Raw genomic sequence first — 25,137 nt, 5'->3', positions numbered from 1 at the left:
CATCACCACCACCATCACCATCACCACCACCATCACCACCACCACCACCACCACCATCACCACCACCACCACCATCACCATCACCACCACCATCACCATCACCATCAGCATCACCATCACCATCAGCATCACCACCACCATCACTACCACCATCACCATCATGCCCGCCATCACCACCATCACTATCACCATCCTCCTACCAGCTTCATCTCAGTCACAGTCACCTTCACTATCATGTCCACTACTGCAACCACCACCACCACCACCACCACCAGCTTTACCACAACCTTCACTGGTACCACCATCACCACCACTACATCTGAACAGCTCTGATCCTGACCTTTAGCTCCTCAAACCTTTTCTTATCCTGTCATCTTCTTTATTTGTAAATGTGTCCTTTATAAAGACTAAGAATGAAAAATAGAAAAATCATTCTCTATTTTTTATTATTTTGTTTTTATCTGTTGTTTTATTTAGGAGTCAGAAGCTCAAGATATTTCTATCAATCTATGTTACTTCTATATAGACCCATCTATCTACTATTCATCAATTCATTCATCCATCCATCCATCCATCCTATCTATCATTTTTTTCCTATTTTTGGTTATGTTTCGGTGACTCTTCCCTTTTTCTGTTTCTTCACTCTCTACCCTCACTTGCAGTTGGTTTAGAGCTTAAAGCCTAAAGATATTTGGCACCTTAGAATATAGAGAATGCTTCCTAGGACAGAGGCCAGACCTTTCTTATTTGGAAATGTCATGGTGAAGAGCAACTAAATTATTTGATCTTTTTGTAGGAAAAAGAGTACATCTGTTTATTCAGAATCAAAAGTTTCTGAAATGGAAGAAGGCAGTCAGTCAGAACCCCTGGTCAGCACCTGGCACTTCAGCATCATGATGTGCACACTGTCAGTATCCAGTGAATGCCTGTTGAACTTGAGTGTCAGCTTCGGGGCAGGAAAGTAATTAAATCCATAGCCTCTTGGGCAGCCACATTTATTCTCAGTCTCTTTTCGGGTCACATCCCTCGTCTCTCCCACTCCTGCCTTTTGTCTTTTATCAACATTTATGACCCTGACCCTGATGTAAAATTGACCATTAATGTTTGGAGTCCATTGGGTAGACTAGGGTTTAAATTCCAACTTCACCAATGACTAACCTGAAAAAATCATTTAACTTCCTTTGACCTTAGTTCTTGCAGCTGTGCAGTGGGGATCACTGCCATACAGGAAATGCTATGGAAATTGAATAAAATGAGGGGTGTACAGTTGCTGCTCCCTGAGTGTCCAGCCATGGTAGGTGTGGGCCCGGTGCATGTACGCTTCCTATTGCATAGCACTTTCTCCTCTCTCTACCGCATCCCACATCCATTCCTGGTGCAGCCAAAGGATGCTGGGCTGCATGCTCTTGGGGTCAACTCCCCCGCTCCCGTTGCTTATATTTACAATGTTCAGCCGTTAGGAAATCTGATCATTGAATTAGGCAAGTGTGACAAAGCAGACCAGGAGGCAGAATTCCCGTGTGAATTTGGGGACCCTTATTCACAGCAGGGACGCTCTGAGACAGCCCATCTCCCTGGATGGAGATGGTACCCACAGCTTGGCAGTACTTGGAGGAGCAGGTGCAGGGCTGGAAGCCCCATGCTGGAGTGAAGAGGGAGTCCTGAACCTGACTCCCACCTCTGCCTGCACCTGTTAGCTGTGTGACCTTGGGCAAGTTACTTAACCTCTCCGTTCAAGTTTCCTCACCTGCAACATGGGGATGATAAACAGATTCTGCATGTTGTTCCGAGGATACAATAAAAATGACTGGCACACAGAGGGGTGTGCAATAGGTAGTGTTTTCCTTCTCTTCCTTCCCTCTCTATCCTCTTTGTTTTTGAAGATCTTTGTATTGGGTTGTTGGAAAAGTCATGACGCATTTTTGCAACGAAAAACAGAAAAAAATATGTCATGACTTTTCCGACAACCCAATATTTCTTCTTCCTCTCAGGTTTTGTGATACAGATTTTGAGAAATGCTGGCTGTTCATGGTTGGCTTGTATGGAATCTGCATTTTTTTTAGAAGGATAGCCATTAAAAAAATCCAATAAGTGATAAATGTTTGATGACATAAATAAGAACAACACCACAATTATTTGGGATCTTTATTAAATTGTGGAATCAAATGAAGCCACAACAATAATAATTGCATTGAAAGTCAGTGGACAGCTACACCCTCTAATTTGTTTGAAAATACTACCCTAGTTTATTACTGATGCTTAATCATGCAATTATTAAAAAGAAGAACCTCCAAACTGACAATACTAATAATGGTGATAAATCTTCCCAACACAGAGGGTTCTCACTTTGTTTTAATTGAAGGGAAGCTATGGAAGTGTTTTCCCTCATTCGAAAAAAAAATCTTCCTTTTTTCTCAGGCCATCTGTCTGGCTATTAAAATCCCATCAGCTTCATTGCGAGATCGCTTACTTCCCCCATGCCTGCCATCCCAAAGGGGGCTCTTGGAGCCAACTAGTTCACGACAGCTCAGGCCCCTCCAAAGAGGAAGCGCGCCGCTCTCAACTCTTCCTGTAGGTATCCTGTTTTTCCCTCCTGGCCTGTCCGTTCAGGGCTGTGATTTATTTCCAGGCTCCCACATTAATGCCCAGAAATTAGTTTATATCTTTAATAATGTGTTGATTTGTTCAACTGTTTAAGAAATAACTGTCTCTTCTCAGTGGTGTAGGCTCTAATGAGACAGTGCTGGATGTTCAGGATAAGCACGCTCGGGGTGAAGTTCAACACTTCAAGTTCAATGTGTGCTTTATAGACAAGGGAGCAAAGCCCATGAAACAAAGTGGTTGAGTCAGGACCAAAGTTAGGGAACCAGGTGCCTGTGCTCCTCTGTTCTGACCCCAACGCCTGGATTCCTAACCCTTGAGTCTTGGGCTTGTGTGTCACATGATTCTAAACCCTTCCTATATTCCCCCAAATCCTCTCTGTCCTTACTGTCATGGGAGACAGTTATTATTATTATTATTACAAGGCTGTCTTTCGGCCCCTCAGCCCTGCCCCTCATTATAGTCGTTACTGAGAAACCTCATAGCTTCTTCCAACTAGTACCTCTTTATACTAGGGGTGAATCCCTCCGTGTTTGAAAGACTCTAGGGTGGAGAAAGAAAGCCCTTCACCTCTGGTAGATGCAGGGGGAGGAGCTAATTCCTCTCATTTCGGTGGTCCTGGCAGGGGGCATTTGAAGACCCTGCAGGAAAACAAAGGGAGAATCCTCTGGCTCAAGCCAGTGTGTCAGCAAGGGAGGGAGGCTCGTGACCTCTCTCTCTGGGCTGTTGTCACAACATCGTCCTCTCTAGATGGAAGAATGGGCTAAATTGTAACTAAGAACCTAGCACACCTGATACCACAGAAAGACTCTTGGAGTCCAAGTGATGTCTGTGGGTTGGCCTCTGACCTTCTCTTCCCAGTGCCCCTTTATCACCTGAAGAAAAAAGCTGGTGGGTAATGGGGGTGGAGGGACACCAGTCTCTCCATCTCTTTTGAACTTGGTCGATGGTTTATTAGTCAGAATGGTGCTTTTGCAAAGTGAAGGGTCGTAGCTGAGATGAATTTGGTTGGTCTAGAGATGACCTTTTCCACAGATTTAAGCTGAGTGTTTTTAATGTGTGTTAAAAATCTAACTAGTGTATGAAACCAGTGATTCCTTGGATGTTAGGGCGAGGTTAAATGGGATTTAAAGATATGAGTTTGATTAATGACAATATAAGTGGTACCTGGATGTGGCACACATATGAAGGTGGCACCCAAATGACTGAAGGGCGGGAAATCCCAGTCGCAAACAACAGCAACCTTCTTATACATATAAAATACAGATTATTTTAATTTTTATAACACACTGCTTGGTAAGCATTACTATTCCTGTTTTCTGTGGTGACAGGAAACGGTGGTTCAGTGAGATAAAGCATCTGCCTGACATGGCTGAGCTCGTTGGGATTCGAACCCAGGCCTGCCTGATGCCCAAACAGGGCTCTTTCTGCTGGATGTCCCCATCCACTCTGGGAAGAAACTAGGGCAGGAAGTGGTTGGGTTCCAGGGAAAATCTATGGTCCTGGACTGCTGTGGTGTGCGGCCCTATCGTCTGGCCTGTAATTTTAGCCAGAGTCCTGGCCACACAGGCTTTGTGGCTTCATTGCTCAGTCTGCAATATTTACTCCCCTGCCTGGGAGCGCTCTGCGAGTTTTCCTTCGGCAGTGTTTCCAGGGCTGGGAGATGGTGTCTGTCCCTGCCTGGGGGGAGGCAGGCCCCTCTGCACATTGTGCTGCCGCTTCTCTTTGCTCTGACCAACTGTCACGGGCTCTCTGGCTCCAGTGTTCCATCTGCTTCGCGAGGGGATGGCCCCTGTGCCCAGACATCTTCCCTCTCTCCTGGCAGCCTCGGCCCATCCTTTCTGTGCGCTGTCCCCTCCCCCCACCCCCCAGTCTCCTTATGCTGAGCTATCGGCTCCTGTTATCCTTCTCCCATCTCTGTGTCCTTTCCCGTGGCTGGAAAAGCCACTGACTTAGACATGTCGTGCTGTTTCTCTCACATCAGCCACCCCACCCATCTGCCTCTGGTCACGTCCTTGTAACCCTGGCAGTGGGTACTGGGTACTGTGGCTGTAGAGGCCCGTTGGGGAGCCAGAAGGCACAGTGTTCTCAAGCTGGAGCGGAGGCCCTCTGAAACAGACTTTGCGGGCCAGGCTCTCACGTTTCGCTGTGAACTTGGTCATCGGGGGAGGGCTTCTGTACCAGGACCCAGACTGGGGTTGCTGCCTGTTCCCTGAGCCAACATTCAAATCAATGTCTTCCTTCCTACCTCCATGCATCCTTTCATCTTTTCTTCCTTCTTTCACGAAAAGGCTTTGCTGAGAGCCTACTATGTGCCGGACTATGCCTTAGCTATTGCATTCTGACGGGTTGGCCAATCCCCCATTTATTTACCAAGTGTCCATCATGTGCCAGGCACCGTGCCAGGTGACAGGGCGGAGAGGTAACATCTGACACTGTTCTGTCTCAAGGGCCTTACTGGTTGAGGAGACAAAGACCTGAAAACCAAGAAGTGCACAAAAGTACACGGATTTTCACGTGTGTCTGAACCAGCAGGGGCAGCTGAGGGCAGAGCTCTTTGGTGTTTGCAGTGCATGGGAAAAGGCGAGAGGTGCCATGACTCCTGGCTTTGGTCAGCCCCCAGCCCTCCCTTCACTGTGTCCAAGAACACTGTGAATTCCTTGACAATAGACACCATTTCCTGCCACAGATAGGAAGCCCCATCTCTGAGGAGATGTCCCTCTGTCACAGAGCAAAGCTGATGAAGGAGAGAAACCTCCTTCTCTCAGCGCTATTCAAGGGCTCCCTTTTCCAAATGCTACTGCCCTTTCATGTGACTTTGTGGGATGACAGAAGCGCGGAGCTCACCCAGGGCACCAGCAGGGATGTAAGCTGGGAGGGAGGGGACAGAGACCCAGGAGAGCAGTCGGCCCTGCGCAAAGGTGGGATTTCATCGCCCCAAAGAGGCAGCGGCAGAGCGTGTGGTCCGGAGGGAAATGCTTGGTGTGGGGGGACAGCAAAGCCCCCTCAGTCCCACAAGCATTACTGAACTCCTACTATGTGCCAGGCACCATTCTAGGGGCTGGACTGGGGCGCAGGCGCTGGGCTGGAGTCCAGCACTGTTGTTGCCAGCTGGCTCCATTGCATCTGCCGTGTCCCTTCCCTCCCTGGTCTCAAGTTCTTCGGTCATAACCTGAGGGTCTGGACTAGCTGAGCTCCCAGAGCCCTCACTTAATGTCGTCTATGGGGTCTTGGAAACTAACTTTAAGTGAAATGGCGTATAACGAAAGCAGGTTTCCCATAGGCTAACTGACAGAAACAAGAGTTATGTTCCTACCGTATATTTCTGACCACAAAAACATCACCAAACTTCTAAATAAAGACCCCAAACACTTCTAATAGTAAACATGAAAATAAATGTGAGCTAGACATCCACTTAAAGATTAATAGAAACAAGTAAGAGAATTATTTTCTAACCCACTGTCGCACTTCAGGGTCACTGGTGGCTGGAGCCTCTCCCAGCAGCTCAGGGCGCAAGGCGGGGCCCACCCTGGACAGGACGCCCTTCCATCGCAGGGCCACTCACACTCACACTTGCTCAGATTGGAACAGGGTAGACTCGCCAGTCACCTGGCGAGAAAGCCAGAGCACCTGGAGAAGACCCACGCGGACATGGGAGAACAGGCCAGTTTCTCTGAGTCCTGCCCACAGACAGTGGCCCCTGTTGAGAAACCATGTTTTTCCTCATCATGTTATAATGAAACAACGTTATCCAAGCACCCTGCTGTACACCCCTAGTTGCCTTCCCTCTTTCCTTTCCCTACAGCAACAGAGCCTCTACCTTTCCAATGGGCCGGTGGCCACCTGGAATAAAGATGACACGAGTCCTTTTCAGATTTTCTTATGGCTAATATGTGGTCACATGACAAAGTTCTGGCCCGTGAGACCAAAGCGAAACTGGGTGACATCTTTCAGAAAACCTCCTTAAGAGCCAGGTGACAGGTGCCCTTTGCCTTTGTCTCTGTGCCATCGCCACCCTGATGCCTGGAATGGGAAGGCAGTGGCTGGGGCCCTGGCAGCCATGCTGGACTGTGAGGTCGAAGGCTACACTGTAGCGATGGTAGGGATGGGAGCTGTTAGGAGCTCGTGCTGCTAACTCGTTTGTGGAACCTCCAGACTAGACTTGTACTTCACGTCTCCAGATTGGTTTACTTGAAAGAGAATAAACTTTTTGTCTTATTTAAGCCACTTTTCATTTTCTTCCTCTGCTCCTTGTAGTCAAATCTAATCCTTCCTGATAGAAGTTTTAAAATTCCTTCCAGGTGAACCATGGTGAGATTGTGGCTTTAGGGGAGTTCTTAAAGCACTCACTTCCTGTCCGGCCAGCATAATGCCAAAGAAGCCCGCACCCCAATTCCTGTAACCTGTGAATACTTTACATTGCATGGTAAAGGGAAGTTAAGGTTGCAGAGGGAATTAAAGTTGTTAATCAGCTGACCTTGAGATAGGAGATTAGCCCGGATTATCTAGATGGGCCCAATGTCAGCACAAGGGTCCTTAAATATGGAGGACTGAGTCAGTGTCAGATGGTTGCAGCCTGAGAAGCCTGATGCTGCTGGCTGTGACGATGGAGGAAGGGGCCACTGGCCAAGGAATGCGGGCAACGTCTAAAGCTGGAAAAGGCAAGGAAACAGATTCTTCCCTAGAGTGTCCAGGAGGGACTCAGCCCTGCCAACACCTTGACTTTAGCCCAGTGAGACCCATTGCAGACTTCCGACCTACAGAACAGTAAGACAATAAGTTTGTGTTGTTTTAAGCTGTTAAGTTTGTGGTGATTTGTTATAACAGCCATAGAAAACTAATGCACGTCCCTGTGTTTCCTGAGTATCTCGATAACACCCATGTTACAGAGTGCAGTGTGGCTTAAGGAAGGTGACATATGTGTGGTCTCAATGCACAGGCGACCCTCAAACAGCATTAGCTCTCAGGGAAAATCACCCTTTTCCCCTCCCACCTCTAGTCACCACCTTTAGCCATAAATAGCAATATTAGCTGAAACCCACTGGTACGAAGTGCCGAGGACTGAACTAACAGCTTTACCAAATTCATGTACTCTGAGTTTATTCAGTGCCTGGGAGGAAGGTCGTCATCCTCATCTTAGAGTCAAAGAAACAGGCCCAGTCTGCTGGTGGTTTAGGTGGGATTTAGATCTGTGTCCGTCAGAGCCCACTAGCCATGCTCCAAAGCCTTGCTTCTCAAAGTGTGGTCCCCAGACCTGTGGCATCACCTCACCTGAGAGCTATCAATAGAAGCACAGTCTCAGCCCCTACCTGGACCACACCATCAGCATCTGCAGTTCAGTAAGATCCCCAGGTGATTAGTGTGTACATGAAAGTCTGAGAAGCGCTCTGCTCACTCCTTGACCTCACTCTTTTGAGGGCAGCCTCAGGTGATTCCGTTTCCTTCATTTGTTTTGGGCCTTTCTCCTCTGTTCTGCTTGGAAAACTCCTATTCATCCTCCAAAACCCACTTTAGAGGGCACTGTCTTAGGACCCCATTCCTGACTTTCCCAGATAGAGTTTCTCTTTGGTCTGGCCTTGACATGTGCCTTTGTCAGTGCCTGAGCTCATGAGTCATGATCTCGGTACATGCCTGTTTGTCGTTCTAGGCATTCATCTCCTTCAGAGCAGGAGCGTGTCTTTTGTCATCCAACAAACATTTACTAAGCACCTACTATGTGCCAGGTGCTGATCTCAGTCCTGGGACTACGGCAGTAAGTAGGACCGACAAGGACCCTGGTCTCACAGAGCTCCTATTCTGGTTGGGAGAGAAATAATAAACACTGTAGATAAACAAATTCAGAGAGCATGAAGTGTGGTAAAGAAAATGAACCAGGCAAGAGAGGCTGAGAAGAGGATGGGTGATATCTGCTGGGGGGATCAGGGCAGGCCACCCCTCAGGTGCTGGCTTGTTTCTGTGCCCCATGAATTAGCATGGAACCTGACACATCAAACATTCTAAAATTGTCAGATTGGATCAGATCCAACCATTCTTCCTGGTCAAACTGCATGACTGTAAGTTCATATCCTTTCTGAGCAATTGCTGGGCAATTTTTTCCCTACTAAGAAACGGAAATTTCCTTCTTCTCTATGAAGTCTTCCCAGGTAAAAAGTCAAAGTAGAGAATCTCCCATTTTCCAGCAATACCACCCCCCTTCCAGTCAGCACTGACAACATGGGCTGAGGCTGCCATTTAGTTATTGAATAAAGCACCCCACGTGGTCTGCACGACAGGGTGCACTTCCCGAACTGGGGTCAAGGTCAGAAAATGTCAGCCTCTGAAAGGGAAGCCGCGAGGGTGGCCTCCAATGGGAGAGAGGCTCTCTAAAAGCAGCAGCTTATCCTGGAGATGCTCAGTAAGGGGAGTAGATGCAGCCAGCCTTGCACCCGAATCTTACCAGCAAGCACTGCTTGGGAAGGGGGGATAGCTGTGCATTTATCTACAGACACACAGCTTTCTTCCCTCGTAGCTGCCTCACCCTGCCTGGGCCGGTGCTGTTTTGCTTACATTCCCTCGGAAGACAGAGACACCGCGGGTAATTTGCCTTTGGCAGTGAGGAGTGTTTGCAAACTCAGATGCCTACAGAGGCCAGAGGAAGGCCAGAGGAGCCAGGCAGCCACATAAGTCACTTGGGATGGTGGGGTCTTTGGGGACCTGCCGAGCACCTGCCCCTCTTGAAGGGACATCTGCCCAGTTCCTGCTGATTGATGCCAAACACGAATGGGGCCCAGGGTGACCAAAATCTGATTTTCATTTCAAGGAAAGGCCAACATAGGGATTTTTATAGGACAGTTCTCAATTTGTAGGACATTTGAGGGCCAAACACAACTCGCACAGGTGACCATTTGCAGCTGGAAGTATCGTCAATCATAAACCCACTACTGGCTGTCACAGCACCTGGCACTTACAGAGTGCCTGCTCTGTCCTGGCACCTTGCTAAGTTCTCGGCGTGGAGCATCTATCTCACAGAAACTTCGCAACTAACTCCCAAGTGAGATACACATGAGAAAATCAATGGGTGACATTCCTTGTCCAAAGTCACATAGCTGGTAAATGATAAGGATGGGATTCGAACCCAGGCTGTCGGATACCAAAGCTGACACGAACCCCAGGCCTGGCTAGAACATCATGCACACTTTCCTTATGATAGTGCTGGGAAAACTCTGAGATTAAATGTGCATCATAATCTCAAATACAAAGCTTTTTTCTTCATTCATTCATTCATTCATTCAACAAACACTGACTGAGCACCTGTTACCTGCCAAGCACTGGGCTAGGTCCTCGGGACACAGGTGTGGATTCACTCTATCCACGATTAAAGGTGCCCTGCAAATTTCTCCTGTGTGCCCCGTCACAGTGAAGTTCACGCACTGTCACACCTTACGCAAGCGACAGCTCCAGGTCCTGGGGATCCTCTGGTGTCAGCCCCCTGCCCTGGGTCAGCTGCCTTATCACAGCTGGGCTGTGCAGTCATCTCCTTACTAGGCTCCGTGCTCTGTCGTCCTCTCCCTCCCAGCTCTACTTCCCATCCTGAGCCATCTTCCTAAATGCAAATCTGATCATATAATTTCCTTCTCTCTGGCCTCTGTACATAGTATAACCGTCCCTTCCTGGTGTGGTCTCTGTCCAGTCTCATCCTGCAGTACTAATACCTTCCCCTACCTCCTCCCCAACATCTGGTCATCCGGCAATTCTAGAAACCTGTATGGTCCCCTAAACACCCCACACTCTCTCACACCCCTTCCTGTAACAACCTCTCCACCCCTGCGTGCTTGCTGCATGCCTGTGTCCCCCATAAGAGCATAAGTCATAAACCCGGAGCCTAGGATGGAAACTGGCACATAGCAGTAACAGTAAATTTTGTTGAAGAAATAGACTCATGGTCTAGAGGTAGAGACAGAGGTGGAAACGGGCAACAGATAAGGTGGAAGATGCTGTTGGGCGCGTGTGTGGATGCTGTGGAAGGAGAGAGGGAGGGAATATAACCCAGGTGGGAGCAGGGTGGGAGGTGGCAGAGGTGCTGGGGAAAGTGACAACTTAGCTGAGTCCTAAAGACATGTAGAATGTGGTTGGAACAAGCCCTCTAGGCAGAGGGCAGGGGAGAGGGAATATGTGCACTCACCTCTCCTGCTCCATGAACTGCAAGGAGAGGGATGCCCATGCGTGTGAAGCATCCTTGTGTTCACAAAGCAATGAGCAAACCTGGCAGCCCCTCCACCTTGTCCCACCCTGCATAGAAGGAGCATATCCTAATGAAAGCTTCACACTTTTCAAGACTTCATCATGCATGGAGTACCAATAGCAATTTCTGCTTACCCTTCCCTTCAACTTCTCCAAGAAATTTATTTATGGATTTGGGGGGGGGGGCGGGGGGAAATTGTAAATATAATCAGTATAATAGAAGGCTGTGCACAAGTTTTGGGGTTGGACAGACTTGGATTGGAATCTCAGCTCTCCCACTTGCTGTGTGGCCTTGGGCAAGTGATTTAACTTCTCTGAGCCTCAAAGTGGAGATAATGGGTGTCATGGCACATACCTCCAGAATTGTGAAGACTGAATAAGAGCTAACCTCTGGAAAGCATCTGAAAAGTGCTTAGCACAAAAGAAGCCCCCAGTAAATGATTAGTTGTCATTATTATTATTACCACTATAGTTTTATTAGTGTCGAAGTGATGCCAGAATAGTCCTTTTTCAGGGTTGCCTTCTTTGCAAAATATGTTGGAGGAAAATTGGGGACGAAAGTTCTCAACCTTAGGGAAAATTCAAGGATACAAAATATGTGCAGACAGAGATCCAGGTGGGGGGAAAGTGTGACAGAAAAGAATGAATGACCCTTTATACAGAGAAAGTTAGAGAGGGGAAAAATTGGGAGAGAGGTCTTGGGGTCAGCAACAGCCACTCAACAGTAAAGGAGGGAGAGGGGGAAAGAGGGAGAGGGAGAGAGAGGGGGAGGGGAGGGGGAGGGGGAGAAGAGGAGAGAGGGGAGAGGAGCTGGCATTGGGGCATTTGCACAGGGCCGATCCCCCATACGATGCGGCCACAGCAAAGGTGCACCTGGAATCTTGTACCTAGTCCTTGGCATTCTCATTAGACGACTACTCAAGGTCAGGGAAGTTCAGGGAAAAGTGAATAAATATAGTGCCAATAAGGAAAAGGCATGGCAGCTCCTCAGAGGCAGACCCAGGGCTGCTAAGTCAGTACCTCTGGGCCAGGCAATAGCTAACAAGGGTTTGGATTGAGAGGAAAGGCGACTGCTGCCCTGGGGGAGCAGGCTTATCAGCTTCCCCAGGCTTTCCGGAGAAGCTGTGGCCTGGGAGGCACCCCAGAGAGCCTCCCAGGTTGTGGGTGCAAGGGCAACCCCTGCCTGTTCTCAAGTGTCCTTCAGAATGTGGCCCCAGCCAAGCCCAGGAGAGAGGACAGGCCAGTCAACTATCGCCTTTTCCTCGTCAGGAAAGTGCTGGTAAGACCACGTTCTTCTGTCCACTGTTTGAGTCACCGGACAGGTACCAGGCTGCTTGGAGTTTTTGTTTAAAAGCCCATCTCCCTCCCTAGATGGGGGCTCCTTGAGGGCAGGCCCCATTTTGGTTGTTTAAAAAAATTTTTTTTTAGTCATCCATTCAACATGCAGCTTCTATCCTCCCTTCCTGTGCCAAGGCAGACACAGTCCCTGCCCTCAGGGAGCCCACATGGGGACATGGTTCGTAAATAAGTAAATGCTAAAAAGAAAAAAAGTCAATGTTAAAATGCTAAAGAGGGAAATAAAACAGGGTAATGGGACCGGGGGCTACATTAGATGGAGTGGTCAAGAAGGCCCCTCGAGAAGGGACACGTGAGCCGAGACTGCGCATCTTTGGAACCCCAGGGCCTAGCACGTGTGTTCAGTAGAGGCCTGTCATCCTGGGAAGTGAGACGAGAAGGGGGGACCTTGAGGCTTCTCTACTGCACCTCATTTACAGGCTCCCCCTTCTTGCCTTGGCCCTCCATTTACTGCAGCTACCTTAGCACAAGTCACCTGGCGACTGCAGCAGCCTCCTCATTGCTCTCCCGGGCAGCTCTCACCCTCTCTGAGACCCCAATCCCCTCCATCAGCGCCTCCCATCCGCGAGCTCACGGGTGGGTGAAGCCAGCTGTGACCCTCCCTTGCTGACCGCCTTTCTGGGCCTCCCTTGCTGACCGCCTTTCTGGGCCTCCCTTGCTGACCGCCTTTCTGGGCCTCCCTTTTCTTCCATGCATCGCTCGGTCCGCCGTTTCTGTTCCTTGGGGATCCTGTCTCCACCACCCGCCAGCCTCACCGCTTCCTGCTTCTACCTTCCGGCCACGCTGCGCTGCGAGGGCGAGGGCACGTCTGTCTGGCACATGCTGTTCCTTCTGTCAGAAGTGCGCTTCCTCTCCTTAGCTCGCTCACTCCTACGCATCCGTCAGAACCCAGTCTTCCCTGACACCCCCTTCCTGCCCAGTCTCTGTTCCCCCAGAGGCACCCCCCCACCAACCCCCATGCTTATATTTCACGCTGTGGTGTCTGTCATCATTGTCTGTTTGCTGGCATGTCTTCTCTACTAGACTAAGGGTTCCTCACGGGCAGAGATTGAGCCTGCGACTCTGTCCTACACTCACCTAGTACCTGGCAAGTGCTCAGAGAACAGCTGTTGAATAAAAATCAACTATTGGCCTCTTCCTTGTCGAGAAAGGTGCTGGTAGGACCACAGTCTCCTGTCGTCTGCTGCTTCCTGAGTCACCAGACAGGGACCAGCTGCCCGCTAAAGAAATCCCTTGGGCTCTGTCAGCACGGTGCCTGCATTTCTGTCTGCCAGCAGGAGAGCTTACCATCTTCCTTTGATTCTAAGGCATCTACTCGTATTTTCAGTTTCAACGTTTCTGAAATTAGAGCGTGTTTTACAATTGATGTGTAAATTAAATTTGCTTTCCCTTCCCCCAAAAGCTCTTTCAGTAGGTAGTTCATTTGATAATTGACGGTGTCCAAGAACTGAGGGAAGATGGAACTGGAAGAATCAAGTCCTTTATACACCCAGGATAAGGGATCGGGGTGCTGGCTGGGCCACAGTAGCTCCCCAACAATCCTACAACGGTTTACATGCATTTCTGGGCATTGGGGAGCATAGTTAACACCTCTTTACTCTCGTTCTTATTTTCAAAAAGTCTGGCGATATAACTGAGCCTTATTCAAATTCCAGCCTGAATCTCCGATGGTCCTGAACCCCCGATGATCCTAACTGGTTGTGAGAGACATCAGTTATGTCTCTGACTTAGTGGGAGGTTGAGAAGGCGAGGTGGCACCAGGCGATGTCAAATGTCTGGTGTGAAGAGGAGCTGCTTGGGGAGAGGCCTTTTCTATAGACTCCCCAGCTGGGGCTCACTGGCGGGGTCCTTGTTCACCACGGCCTCTGGGTTTAGCACTGGGTTGGCACCCACTGTCAACAACTCCACTGAGTATATTTTGAATTTCGACTGGAATTGCATCAACCTATTTCCTCCCTTCTCTGTGCTGTCGTGGGAAGTTTTGAGGCTGAAGAGACCACCGTAATTGGGCTGGAGAGGAAGTGGGAATAGCGTGACAAAGAAGGGACGGGAACAGTACTCTAAGCCTCACGGCAACCTTAGGGGCTGGCATTATCATCTTCATTAAGTAGATGGCGCAAACGAGGTGCAGAGGTGCCATTAACTAGCTCAAGGTCACACAGCTTATAAGCAAGAGGCCAGAAGCCAAAGATCAAAACTGTTTAACAAGACTAATAAGGACCCACCTTTGGGTCCAAACTACTTCTGCACGCCCCCCTTCCCACATCATCCTCCCACTATATCCCCTCTCCACCTCGGTCTCCAGCCACCCTGGCCTTCTTCCGGTACTTGTCTCATTCTCCTCCTCACTGAGCTCTGCACCAGCTGCCCTCCAACCTGGAATGTTCTTTTTTGCTCTCTTCACCCAGTTAACTCCTGCTCATCCTTCGGATATCCATTCACATTCAGATACCCAGGGGAGCCTTCTCTGATTACATATGATCTTAATATTATAAACTCGCAGTCCCATGTAACTCCCCTTGAGAGCATTTATCATAGTGGTAATTTATTTATACATTGGGGCACTTACTTAAAGCAGGGTCTGTCTCTCCCAGTAGGCTCTGAGGACTCCGCAGGCCGTGACCTGGAAGGGTGCTGCTTCCCATTATGACCCTAAGCTCTGGCCCAGAACCTGGCACTTTGCAGGGGCTCATCCAAGATTTAACAAATAAAATAGACGAGTGAAGAAACTGCCTGATCTGTGGCCATAAATTAACCTGGAAACTTGACGTGCCTATTTCTCTTGAATATTATGGGGTTTTGGCCAAAATGCTTATAGTCAAGACTAAAAGGAGCCATTGAATTTTGAAAAAATTGAAAAAGCTCTTGCCTGATCAGCCTGGATGTATAGCCTCTCCTCCCCCACTGACCTGAAAGAAAACGCTCATGGGAAGCTCTCCCAGAGGATTTCTGTGACAGACGCTGTAGATGATGTGGAGGCAGAAAAACATGGCCAGGATCTATTTAGAGGATGTTCACCCCCCAGCACTTCCTTCTCAGGCATTTATTTTCTCTCCAAACACTTTCTTTTTTTTATTATTTTTCTTTATTATCGTCCCTTGTGTGTTGAGCCCCTTTCTCTCCTTGTCTCTTTCTCTCCCTTCCTCCTCTGTGTTGAGTTCCGTTATTTTTTTAGAATGTCAAAAGAAGGATGCCCTTGTCACCACTGATGGCTGGATATAATTTAAAGAGCAATCCTTTTGACGATGTGACGGGGGCCAGCAGTTCCAAATGCCCGCCCACCCTGTAGCAGGCAGTGGTCGTCTGTTCATTCACCAACCAAGGTGAATTGACATCTTGCACTGTCATAGTTGCTGTGGCTACAGCAGTGAGCAGAGCAGACAACAACCCCTGCCCTCACGGGGCTGACAGTCTAGTGGTGACAGACAACAATATCATGAGTAAATTACATAATGTGCCAGGAGGTGGTAAGTACTCTGTAACAAATAAAACAGAGTCAGGAGGCCGTATGCAGGGAAGGAGGCGGGGGTTGTTGATTACCGTTTCCAGCCAGGTGGTCCCTGGGGGGGGGGGGGAGAGGGTGGCAGACATCCATTCATTTAGTTCCTAAACCACCAGCCACCCTGTGAGAAGGCTATTTAGTATACTTCATTTTTTACAGAAAGGGAAACCGAGGCTGGGAAGGTGAAATGACTTGCCCCAAATCACACAACTCACAGGGCTGTAGGGTTTGAGGTGAGCCCAGGCCGGTGTGGCTGCAAAAATTCTTTCAGCTGCATCACACATCACGAAGCTTCATCTGAAAACTTCCATGAGTTACAGGGGACACACATTGGTCATTTTCTGAAAAATGCTTGCAAACATAAAACCGAGGACACTTCCGAAACAAAAGGGCAAAACCAAAGAGGCACACGGGGGGGGGGGGGTGTCTGGCCTGAAGTTCAGTGCTGCATTCCCTCAGCCTCGGGGGAGTGAGGGGATTGCGGACAGAACTGTCACCCTGCAAGGTGCAGGGCAGCTGGATGTCAAGGAGTCAGATTGGTCAGAACCCAGGCTTCCCGACATGCTCAGGCTGGCGCTCAGTGGGGGACACTCAATGGGATGCAGATAGAATAGAGTCCAGGGCTAGTTGTGAATATAAGTGCAAGGCCACAGCAGGCCAGGGGCCATGCACAGAGCCCGCCGCCAGAGGCCTGCAGGGTGGAAACAAAAGGCCTGGCTTCGAGTTCTGGCTCTGCCACTCTCTGCTCATGTGCCGTGGTGTGTGGTGTCACACAGTGTGCCTCATTCTGATCAGCTGTCAGGGGAGGCAGGGGCAGGGAGGTCAGTGTGAACAGGATGGCACTTAGAGAGCTTGCTCCTCATTCCAAGGTGAGAATGGCTGGGAGTGCTGGGCCTGGTTCTATGGAAAACTGCTGAGCAGAACCCAAGACCCCGGGGAGTGTTCTTGGGGTCCTGGGAATTGGGGGAGGAAGGGAGTTTGGTAAAGAATAGAAGATTCTAAGGAAGCTAAATAGAGATGGTCCAGATTGCCTGCTCTCTGCCCAAAGTGTTTATTCTGGCGAGTATTAAGATCAAACTGGCCTTTGATATGCTTTAAAAGCAGAAAGGGGAAGAAAATCAATCGGTTATTTTTTCCTTCCCTGCAGAGGCTGAGGCTGAGTGTACTGATCATTTTTCTTTAGCAAATTAGGAGCTATGCAACCTCAATGACTGACTCCTTTTGAATTCTTTCATTTTATAATAATGAATTCATGACTCATTATTATTCTTAAAAAAAAAAAAAAAGAAGTTCCAGGAAGAACAAACAAATCAGCCTGATTTCCTCATCCCCTTCTCTCTCTCTCCTGTCTCTCTCTCTTTCTCTCTCACTTGATTGTCACAGTCACATGTCCTCATGATGTTTGAATTAGTTCAATAATTTTAAGAACTTCTGAGTCAATCCACTGATAAATATTTCTATGCACCTACTCTGTGCAAAGCACCTAAAGAGAGTCAAATTCTCTTGGGAATTATGCAGCGATAGGCACACAGTGTGAAGGCCGGTTGGTAATGTCCACGTTCAGCTCATCCACCCTTAAAGGCAAGAGCACCCCGGGAAAGGCAGGTGGCTCTCCTAAAACACAAGACACATACTTTCCTTCTGCAAAACAAGAGAGCCAGAGCTGAACCCAGCATGGAGCTCTCGCCACCTTGCATGCCTAGCAGACGCTATGCAGTTTTGAACTTGGAAAAGACGATTCGGAAAATCAAGACACTTCTTGCTCAAAGACAAGCAGGGCAGTAGAATGGATGGCAGCACGCAGCATGTGGAAGGGAAGGCAGAAGCCACGGATGGAAGAGGGAAATTCAGAAATGCAGCAGAGGGAATGGAACAGTCTGAACAGAGAGAAAGATTCCTGCTCTTCCTGCTGTGCCTCACAGTGGACGAAAGGGGTGAGAGAGGGAGAGAGCAAGGAGGGTGCGTTTGTGCTACAGACCAGGTTGTACCACTGGGCCTCCTCCTCGGGGGCTGGAAACTCTCTGGGTAGACATGGAGCCGGGACAGAGGGGACGAAGGTGCAGGAGAGAAGAAACACGAGGAGTGAATTTCTTGCTGCCCCTGGAGACAATGATTACGTTTGGTGACAACAGAGGTGACTATCCAGAGTGGCAAACCGCTGCCCGGCTCACAGACACCTCCCTTGGAAGAAGCAATTTCTGGGTCCTGTTGTAGAGTTTACTCAACTCTTCCCTGCAAGGGCCAATTCATCTCTCTGACTGGAGGCTCTTATGCAGCTTTCGTGCGAAGATCAAGGACTTCTCCTATCCCTCTCCATCTACCTGTGTCCATGTGCAGACTGTCCCCTGCCCCCTCAGTCCCACTAAGGACGCCAGCCTGCTAGGGGTTAAAGTTCACCCAGAGACACTGCTGTGCCTGACTCTGCAGAGGGGACAAAAACTAGAAGTTGTAGTTTCTTTCTGATCCCTGCCCCTTCCCGCTGTGCCTCCCCCTAACAGGTGGTCCTGGCCTTTCTCATTCCTCAGCAGATCGAGTAATTTCAAAAGCAGCAAGAGAGGCAAGGAAATCCTTTGCGATCCTTATTTTCATCAAGAAGTGAACAACAAAACAAAATTATCTCAGGTGACAAAAAACCCCAGTGAAAGCCAGAGCACAGAAGCCATAAGCAGACAGGATGGCTTCCTCCAGAGTCATTAGCAGCCTCTTGGGGAGGAGATTTGAAAACTGCTCACAACTTCTCAGGTGTGGGCAGGAAACCCAATAAGGAGGTGATGTGGGATATTTTTTGAAAGTCCAGTTTCTCACGCAGAAACCTAGGCTGGGGAATCTGAAGCACTGATAACTTGATTTCCATAAAGGACACCCTATTTCGAATGCTCAAAAAAGCAAGTCCATAAACCCTCCACAACAGCTGTCAGTGCCAACCTTCAGCCATAAGTGGACTTACGATCGCTGGGAATCAGCACAGTCTTTGAAAACAAGTGGCATAAAATCTTCAGACCATTTCCTGAGTGGCCAAGGCCCAACTTCCTAAGGGGGTCCAGGGCCTGCAAAGCCCCACATGGACAGAGGCTTTGGAAATTCAAGGCCAGGTTGAATGGAGGCCCTGAACACCCCACCCTTGTGCCTGGGCCTTGGCTACAAGTGGAAACTGAATACCGGTCCTGAAGGGAGCCCGGCCAGGCCCAGCCCTCCCCTCACTGCCTGCGTCTGGGGAGGTGGGCCAAACCCACAGCTCCTGTGTGCATCACACAGTCCTCAGGAAGTGTTGTAATTGGAATCTTTTTAGGGAGGATTCAGGGAGAGAGAGGATGTGCAGCTTGGAGAGAAAGTTAAAGGGGGTGAGCAGCATGTTTGGGGATGTGGACCCCAAAGAGATGGACTTTAGTGAAAATACTTAAGCCTTTTAGTGCACAAGTGATCCAAAGCTCCCTCCCATCCTCTTGCCTTCCGGGAATTGTTAAATGTTTAAAAGATCATAGTATTAAGAATTTGCAAAACGCTCATAAGAAAGTATATGTATACCAAGTCACCAGTTCCTGGGTAAATTTCGCCTAAAAGAACATCCTGTCTTTACTCTCTTGGCCATAAATCTCCATCCATCTAACTAAAATCTAAGGAAAGCGAATTGCTACTATCATCGTTTCCCTAAAGCAGTCCTCATTCACTTGGCTCTTTTTTCTCTTTTGGAATAAAAGTCTGCCATAAATGTTTAATTAAATGGAAGTCTTTCCGCTCTTAATGACTAGCTGCATGAAAGGCTCTTCATTTTTTAAAGGAGGGGTGTGTTTAAAACAGCCCCTATTAATTTCCTGATATTGATTCTCTGGCTGGGGAAGAGCATATAGTATTCAGCATAGAGCTGCTCTGCAGACGATGTTGAAGGCAGCAGTTTGGATTGAGAAAGGGCACCAAATGCAGTATGCGTCAAATAGACCATCGCTCAATGAAGTCACTTAGCTATTCAAAACATGTTCAGCCATCACTCAACCGTTTGCACCAAGAATGTTGGGAGGGGGCACGGAATTGGTGTTCTTGCCCAGACACAGCCGTTTTCCAAAGGGCGGCTTTTGCTCAGTTTGGGTGAGACCCTGGGGCCACCTCAGTTTCTCCCTCTCCTGTCCGTTCCCCTCTTTTCTCCCCCATCGCCTGGCCTCAACTCCCTGCATCACCATTCCATGTTGAGCTTAACAAACAAGGCTGCAGTCCCTGCTTCACGACGCTGCCTCCAACGGCCTCCAGTATTGGTTCATATCAGAAGCAAAGCACAGAAGCCTTCTCTCCACATGGAAACATGTATCTCTCTGTGCACGTCTTTCTATGGGTGGCTGTAGCTTGTACACACAGACATAGGTAACCATTCAAATACAGTCCCTCCTGTTAGAGTCTGTTGCTAAACGCAGGCTTTATGACCTGCAGGAGTTTTATTCGGTGCTAATAAGTGTGTCTCGGAACCACACGCCTTCATCCATGCCCTGATCTCCCAGCCTTTACACTGTGGGGACCCCTTTGCCCACAGCACACGCACCGGCACACGTGTCCCAATGACCCTGCAAGATCAAGGCAAACAGCTGAAGCCCCCACCCCACTGCGCCCCCGTGCCCCCCTCAACCTCTCCATGCCCTCGCCTCCCTCCCGGTCTCCCTGCACAACGTCTGATTCTCAAGCTGGCTGCAATGCTGACTCTACTTGCTTCTGGATAACAGACATGTCACTCTGCGTGGAAGTCAATTGGTTCCCAGTCTAACCTGCGAGTGAATTGCTGTTTATTAGAACTTGGGCTTGTTTCCTGTGAGAGACGTATGTATTTTTAGACTTTCTAAATGTTAAAACACACACATACACACACAGAGCCAGTCACCTCCAGCGATATGTGTAGACATTACGAAATGCTCTTGAACTCAGCTTGAGATCCTGGAATAATTAGGATTTACCAAATGAGGATTCTTAGAAACAACAGATTTTTTTTTAAAGGAGATGTGCAGATGATGATGTGTCTGGGACTTTTGGGGAGTAAGGGGAGGAGGAAGGGGGAAGGGAGAGCATTTTCGAATTCTTCATTACGAAAAGAGGAACAGTGTTTGAGAGACAGTTATTTTTCCCATCATAGATGGCCAGGCTACATCAAATGGCAAATCCTAATGATTCCGAAGCAGGCAGAGCACATTGGACTTTTAAAGACAATCTCTTGCTGTTTTCATCGTATCACAGATTATTCCAATGAAGAGGGGAAGGGGGTGGTGGAGGCTTGCGAGTTGAGTATGGTTTTTGCTTATCAGTTTCCTTTCCTCTCTGAAACTACCCCAAGCAACCTTGATCTGTGGTGGAAGGAGTGAAGTAAGAAAATGGTGGAATGTAATGGGGACTTATCCGGAGGAGGGTGGGGAGGGGGAGCGAGAAAGGGAGGGGTGGGGTGGAGAGGGGGAGGAGATGGGAAATCAAATACCTTCTAGGCAGCAGGTTCTCCATAATCCAGAATGGGTCATAACTTCCTCGTTCTTTTTGCTGGTTTCATTCTCACTGACACTTTTGGTCTTGCAAACCCCTCTCGAGTAGAGCCAATAGTCGGTTCCCACAGCTATGGTCATCAGACTGAAGGCAGCGAAAGCACCAACGGTGGTTAAAAGCATTTGAACACCTCGATCAAACAGCCCCATAATTCTTCATTATATAAACACCCAACCGACTTCTGGTTCTCGGGAGACTGTGTGTGAGGGTGCAATTACTAAAGCAAAAAAAATAATTCCACTACTAATATAATGGATATATATGTGAATAGAGAATATGGAGAGATATTAAAAAAGGGAGGTAAGAAAGCTCACGGAAAAGAGTGTAAATTATAAAGATCACACGGGAAGAGAGGCTTGCCTTTTGAGATCAGAAACTGTTCCAGTTGCAGTGATTTTTTTTTTTAAAAAAGGAAAAATAAAATAAAAAGACTCCCCCCACCCCCCCAAGTGAGATGCCTTAATCTCTTTTCCTAAAATTCTGGTCTCCAGTTTCCATATGTGATAGCTAATTTGGAGATGGCTTCCACAGTGAACCAGGGAACAGCCGCATTCTCAACACAATCTCTCATGGTCGGGACCTAGACAGTTAGAGATTGTAAAAGCCGCGATGCAACCTTCCGTCTTGGTTCTCGGCTCTGCGGCCTGCGCCATGAAAATCCTTTGCTTCGCCAGTTCTCTTCCTTGGGGGGTCTCGGGCGCTTTCGTTTCAGACCAGACTTCTCAGTATTCTGTAAGCCGTTGATCTCAGCTGAACAGGTGCGGGGGTCTCGCCTTCCATGGTTTTGCCCCGGCAGCGGCAGCGGCAGCGGCGGCAGCAGCAGGGCGGGCAGGCGCAGCGGCGGCGGCAGGACGAGCAGCGGCGGCGGTTATTGTTGTTGGTGGCGGGGATAGTGTTGGCGAAGTGGGGGAGGGAAGGGGTTTCTCCCGGAGAATCGAGGCGGGTTTCCCTCCCCCTATCTGCAAAGCTCCTGGAAACAAGGGAGCCGGCGTCTTGCTGCAGGATGGGCCGCCCGCCTGCCCCCCCACTCCCTGCCGGCCCGGCCCCCGGCGGAGGCGCTCCCACCTACTGCATTACCGGGTGGTGCTGAACTGGACAGCTCCCCGCGCCGCCCGCTCCGCGCGCGCCCGGGCTCGCAGGGCGGCCCGCCAGGAGGAGGGCGCGAGCCAGAGCCCTCCCTCCCGTCGCGGGCAGCGAGGCTCAGGCAGAGCGGGGGCTGCCTTTCCTCTTTTTACCCCTCTCCCAAATCCTAAAATGAGCGCTCTCCTGGGCTCCCGGAGCTTAGAGGAAGGCGTAGCTAGATAGGTCGCTCCTCTCTCTCTCTCTCTCTCTCTCTCTCTCTCTCTCTTCCCCTTCCCCTCCCCCCTTGGTGTTTCTTCCAGCTCATCCTCCTTCTCATCCCATCTCTACGTGCCCAGAGCTTCAAACACAACCCTCCCATCACAATCAGATGGGCACAAAACTTCAGCCAGGCTGGAAGCGGTGAGAATATAACCTGGATGGGTAATTACAAACACGGTCTCTATGTGTTTTTGAAATCATCGTTTTCACTTTGCTGTTCGGGAATTTGCTTGATTTTATTGGCAAGTTAGCTGCATCTCCTTTTGGTTGTTCCTCTCTCATCTCTTTTGTCTCTGGCAGCGGGTAGGGGTGTGTGTGTGTGTGCAGTGCACTGTGTGTGTCTCTCTGTAGTTTTCCGTGAAATTCCAAATCTTGCTCCTACAAGCAGACATTTTGGAAAAATTATTCATGGAAAAGGGTGCGGAAGGGTGACTGGTGGCTGGGGCTTGGGCAATGATTTTCGTCTCCAGGATAAACATGTTTGCAGGGGAAGTGGGTGAAATGTGAATCCTTCTTAAGTTTCCCATGTCATTCATAAACTGGATTGGAAGAGATAAAAATCTCCCTGCTGTGAACACGGAAACACATCATAACACAGCTCTTCCTCAGCAGAATCATTATCCTGAGTTAATTACAGCGTCACCTCTTGTTTCTATATGTGCAACTTTTCTTAATGTGAACCCGGAAAAAGAAGCCCATCAAATTCCTGCTGCTACTGATTACATTTTTCTCTGATCAGCTTCATAGTTAAGTGAGCGAGAGCACATGAGGCATGATGGGGGTTGCACTGTTTTTAATTGTTTTGTGGGAGGAGCTTAGAGAGCCTGTGAGCCTGATGGGTCAGTTGAGGGTTAGAGATGTTGCAACTTCAGAACTCAGTTCTTCCATACCTTCTTCTCCCTCCTTTTTTGTCTGAAGAGGGTTTGCTCAACAATTTCTCCGTGATCTGGTGATTTTCCAAGAGTATATAAAAGATGGCTGGATTAAAATGAGACTTTCTTTGGTGCTGTCTGACTTCTTTCACTTAGCTGAGAGTTGGTCTGCGGGCATGGCCAGCGCGTTCTTTTTGGTGTAGGAAAGCTACCTGTTTCTTCACCCTGCATAAAACTTCCTTCTCTCACTCTGTGTTTCCTTCTGCAAAGGGGTGATTGCTGCACTCCTGGCACCTGGAGAGAGGGTCCTGGTGTCTGGAGAGCAGAACCAAGACTTCAGCAACCTCTGCTAAGGTACCTTTAGGGTATAGAAAGAGCTACATTGGCAGACTGAGGGTTTCTCCAGTTTTGTTTGTCTTGTGAGAATGAGGATGGAATTGAGGATGAGGAAGAGGGAGGGACAGGTCTGGGGACCCCACTTAGCAGGGAACCTGCAGGTTCAGCCTGTGGTTCAGCCTGTGGTTCAGGTGGGTGGTTTTCTTGGCTCCTGTCCTTGAGGAAAAAGCAAGAGGCAAGCAGGAAGCCCTCTTGGATGGGCTAGGCCCTTGTGGGACAGTGGAGAGAGGCTTGGGTGTAGCCTCCATATGCCTGAGAAGCTTGCCCTCACTCACTCTTGTCACTTTGGTTGCCTTTGACCTTGTCCTACAAGTCCCTTCAGACTAGAGATAGAGGCCCCCTTCTCATCTCCCCACCCCTTTCACACCAACCCCTGAATCTTTTGCTCAAACAAAATCAGTAACTGAGGCTCAGAAGCTCCTGTTTGTCCACAGAAGCTGCTAACACCTTAGCCACGGATAGTGGCCACAACTTTAGCAGCATTTGGTTAATATAGCCAGATAATCATTGAGAAAAGGAAAAATTGGGGAGGACGGTAAAAGCTTTTAGGCTGCCAGCATGGAGCGAGAGAAAGGGACTCTGGAAACAGAACAGACCTGAGGGCATAGCTTGACTCTGCTACTTGGTAACCGCATGACTCCAAACAAATCTACTTCCTTGAGCCTCAGTTTCACAATACGTAAAATGGGCACATTAGCACCTGCCTCCTTTTTTCAGCTACTCTATGCTTTTCACTGTTGTTACCCTGCTCAGGCCTCTACCATTCCATTTGTAGCACTTTAGTGTGCATGTGTCATCTCTCTCATGGACTTTTTGAGCCCTTTGAAGTCATTGCTGGGTCTTACTCATATTCATCATTATATTTTTGGGGACCTAGTGCAGGGCTTGATACATAATAGATGCTTGATAAAAAATGGTTGAGTGATTATAGTGAAGATTAAATGGCTTAGGACAGGTGAAGTGACTGGCACATAGTAGGCACTCAATAAATGTGGGTTTCCTCTCATTTCTCCTCGCCCCATTTATGCCCACATTGGTCTCCAGCTTCTGCTTCCATCTCACTCATATACGACTCCCCTCCCCCCTTGTCAAACTAGCTCTACTCTTTAGGTCCCTTCTGCAGACCAGGCAAAGCCACCTGGGCAGAGCTGGCTTGGTGCAAGCCCCATTAGATGGTCTGGACCCACCAGGCCCATATACTTAGCAGCTGCTGAATGGATGCTCTTAGGGGAGCAGCTTTGTGTGCCCGTGGTTGGTTACGTGGTAAGGGCTTAGAGGAAATTAGCTGAAATGCCACAGGACTATTTTGAGCTCCTTCTTTGATGGAGTGGAAATAACATG

At 48.9% G+C, this 25,137-nt stretch overlaps 1 protein-coding gene across 1 annotated transcript in view; it reads right to left on the bottom strand.

Moving 5' to 3' along the window:
- The window catches only part of CACNG2 (calcium voltage-gated channel auxiliary subunit gamma 2), a 109,228-nt gene extending 86,725 nt beyond the window's left edge, over positions 1-22,503 (bottom strand). Inside the window, exon 1 of the mRNA XM_019625513.1 lies at positions 21,126-22,503. Within this exon, the coding sequence (XP_019481058.1) occupies positions 21,126-21,336 (211 nt within the window). The 5' untranslated portion in view covers positions 21,337-22,503. The remainder of the gene's footprint in view (positions 1-21,125) is intronic.
- Positions 22,504-25,137: the final 2,634 nt, after the last annotated feature.

The sequence above is a fragment of the Hipposideros armiger genome, unplaced genomic scaffold (assembly GCF_001890085.2).
Source record: "Hipposideros armiger isolate ML-2016 unplaced genomic scaffold, ASM189008v1 scaffold_633, whole genome shotgun sequence".
Lineage (NCBI taxonomy): Eukaryota > Metazoa > Chordata > Mammalia > Chiroptera > Hipposideridae > Hipposideros > Hipposideros armiger.
This window is presented reverse-complemented; position numbering and strand designations above follow the sequence as displayed.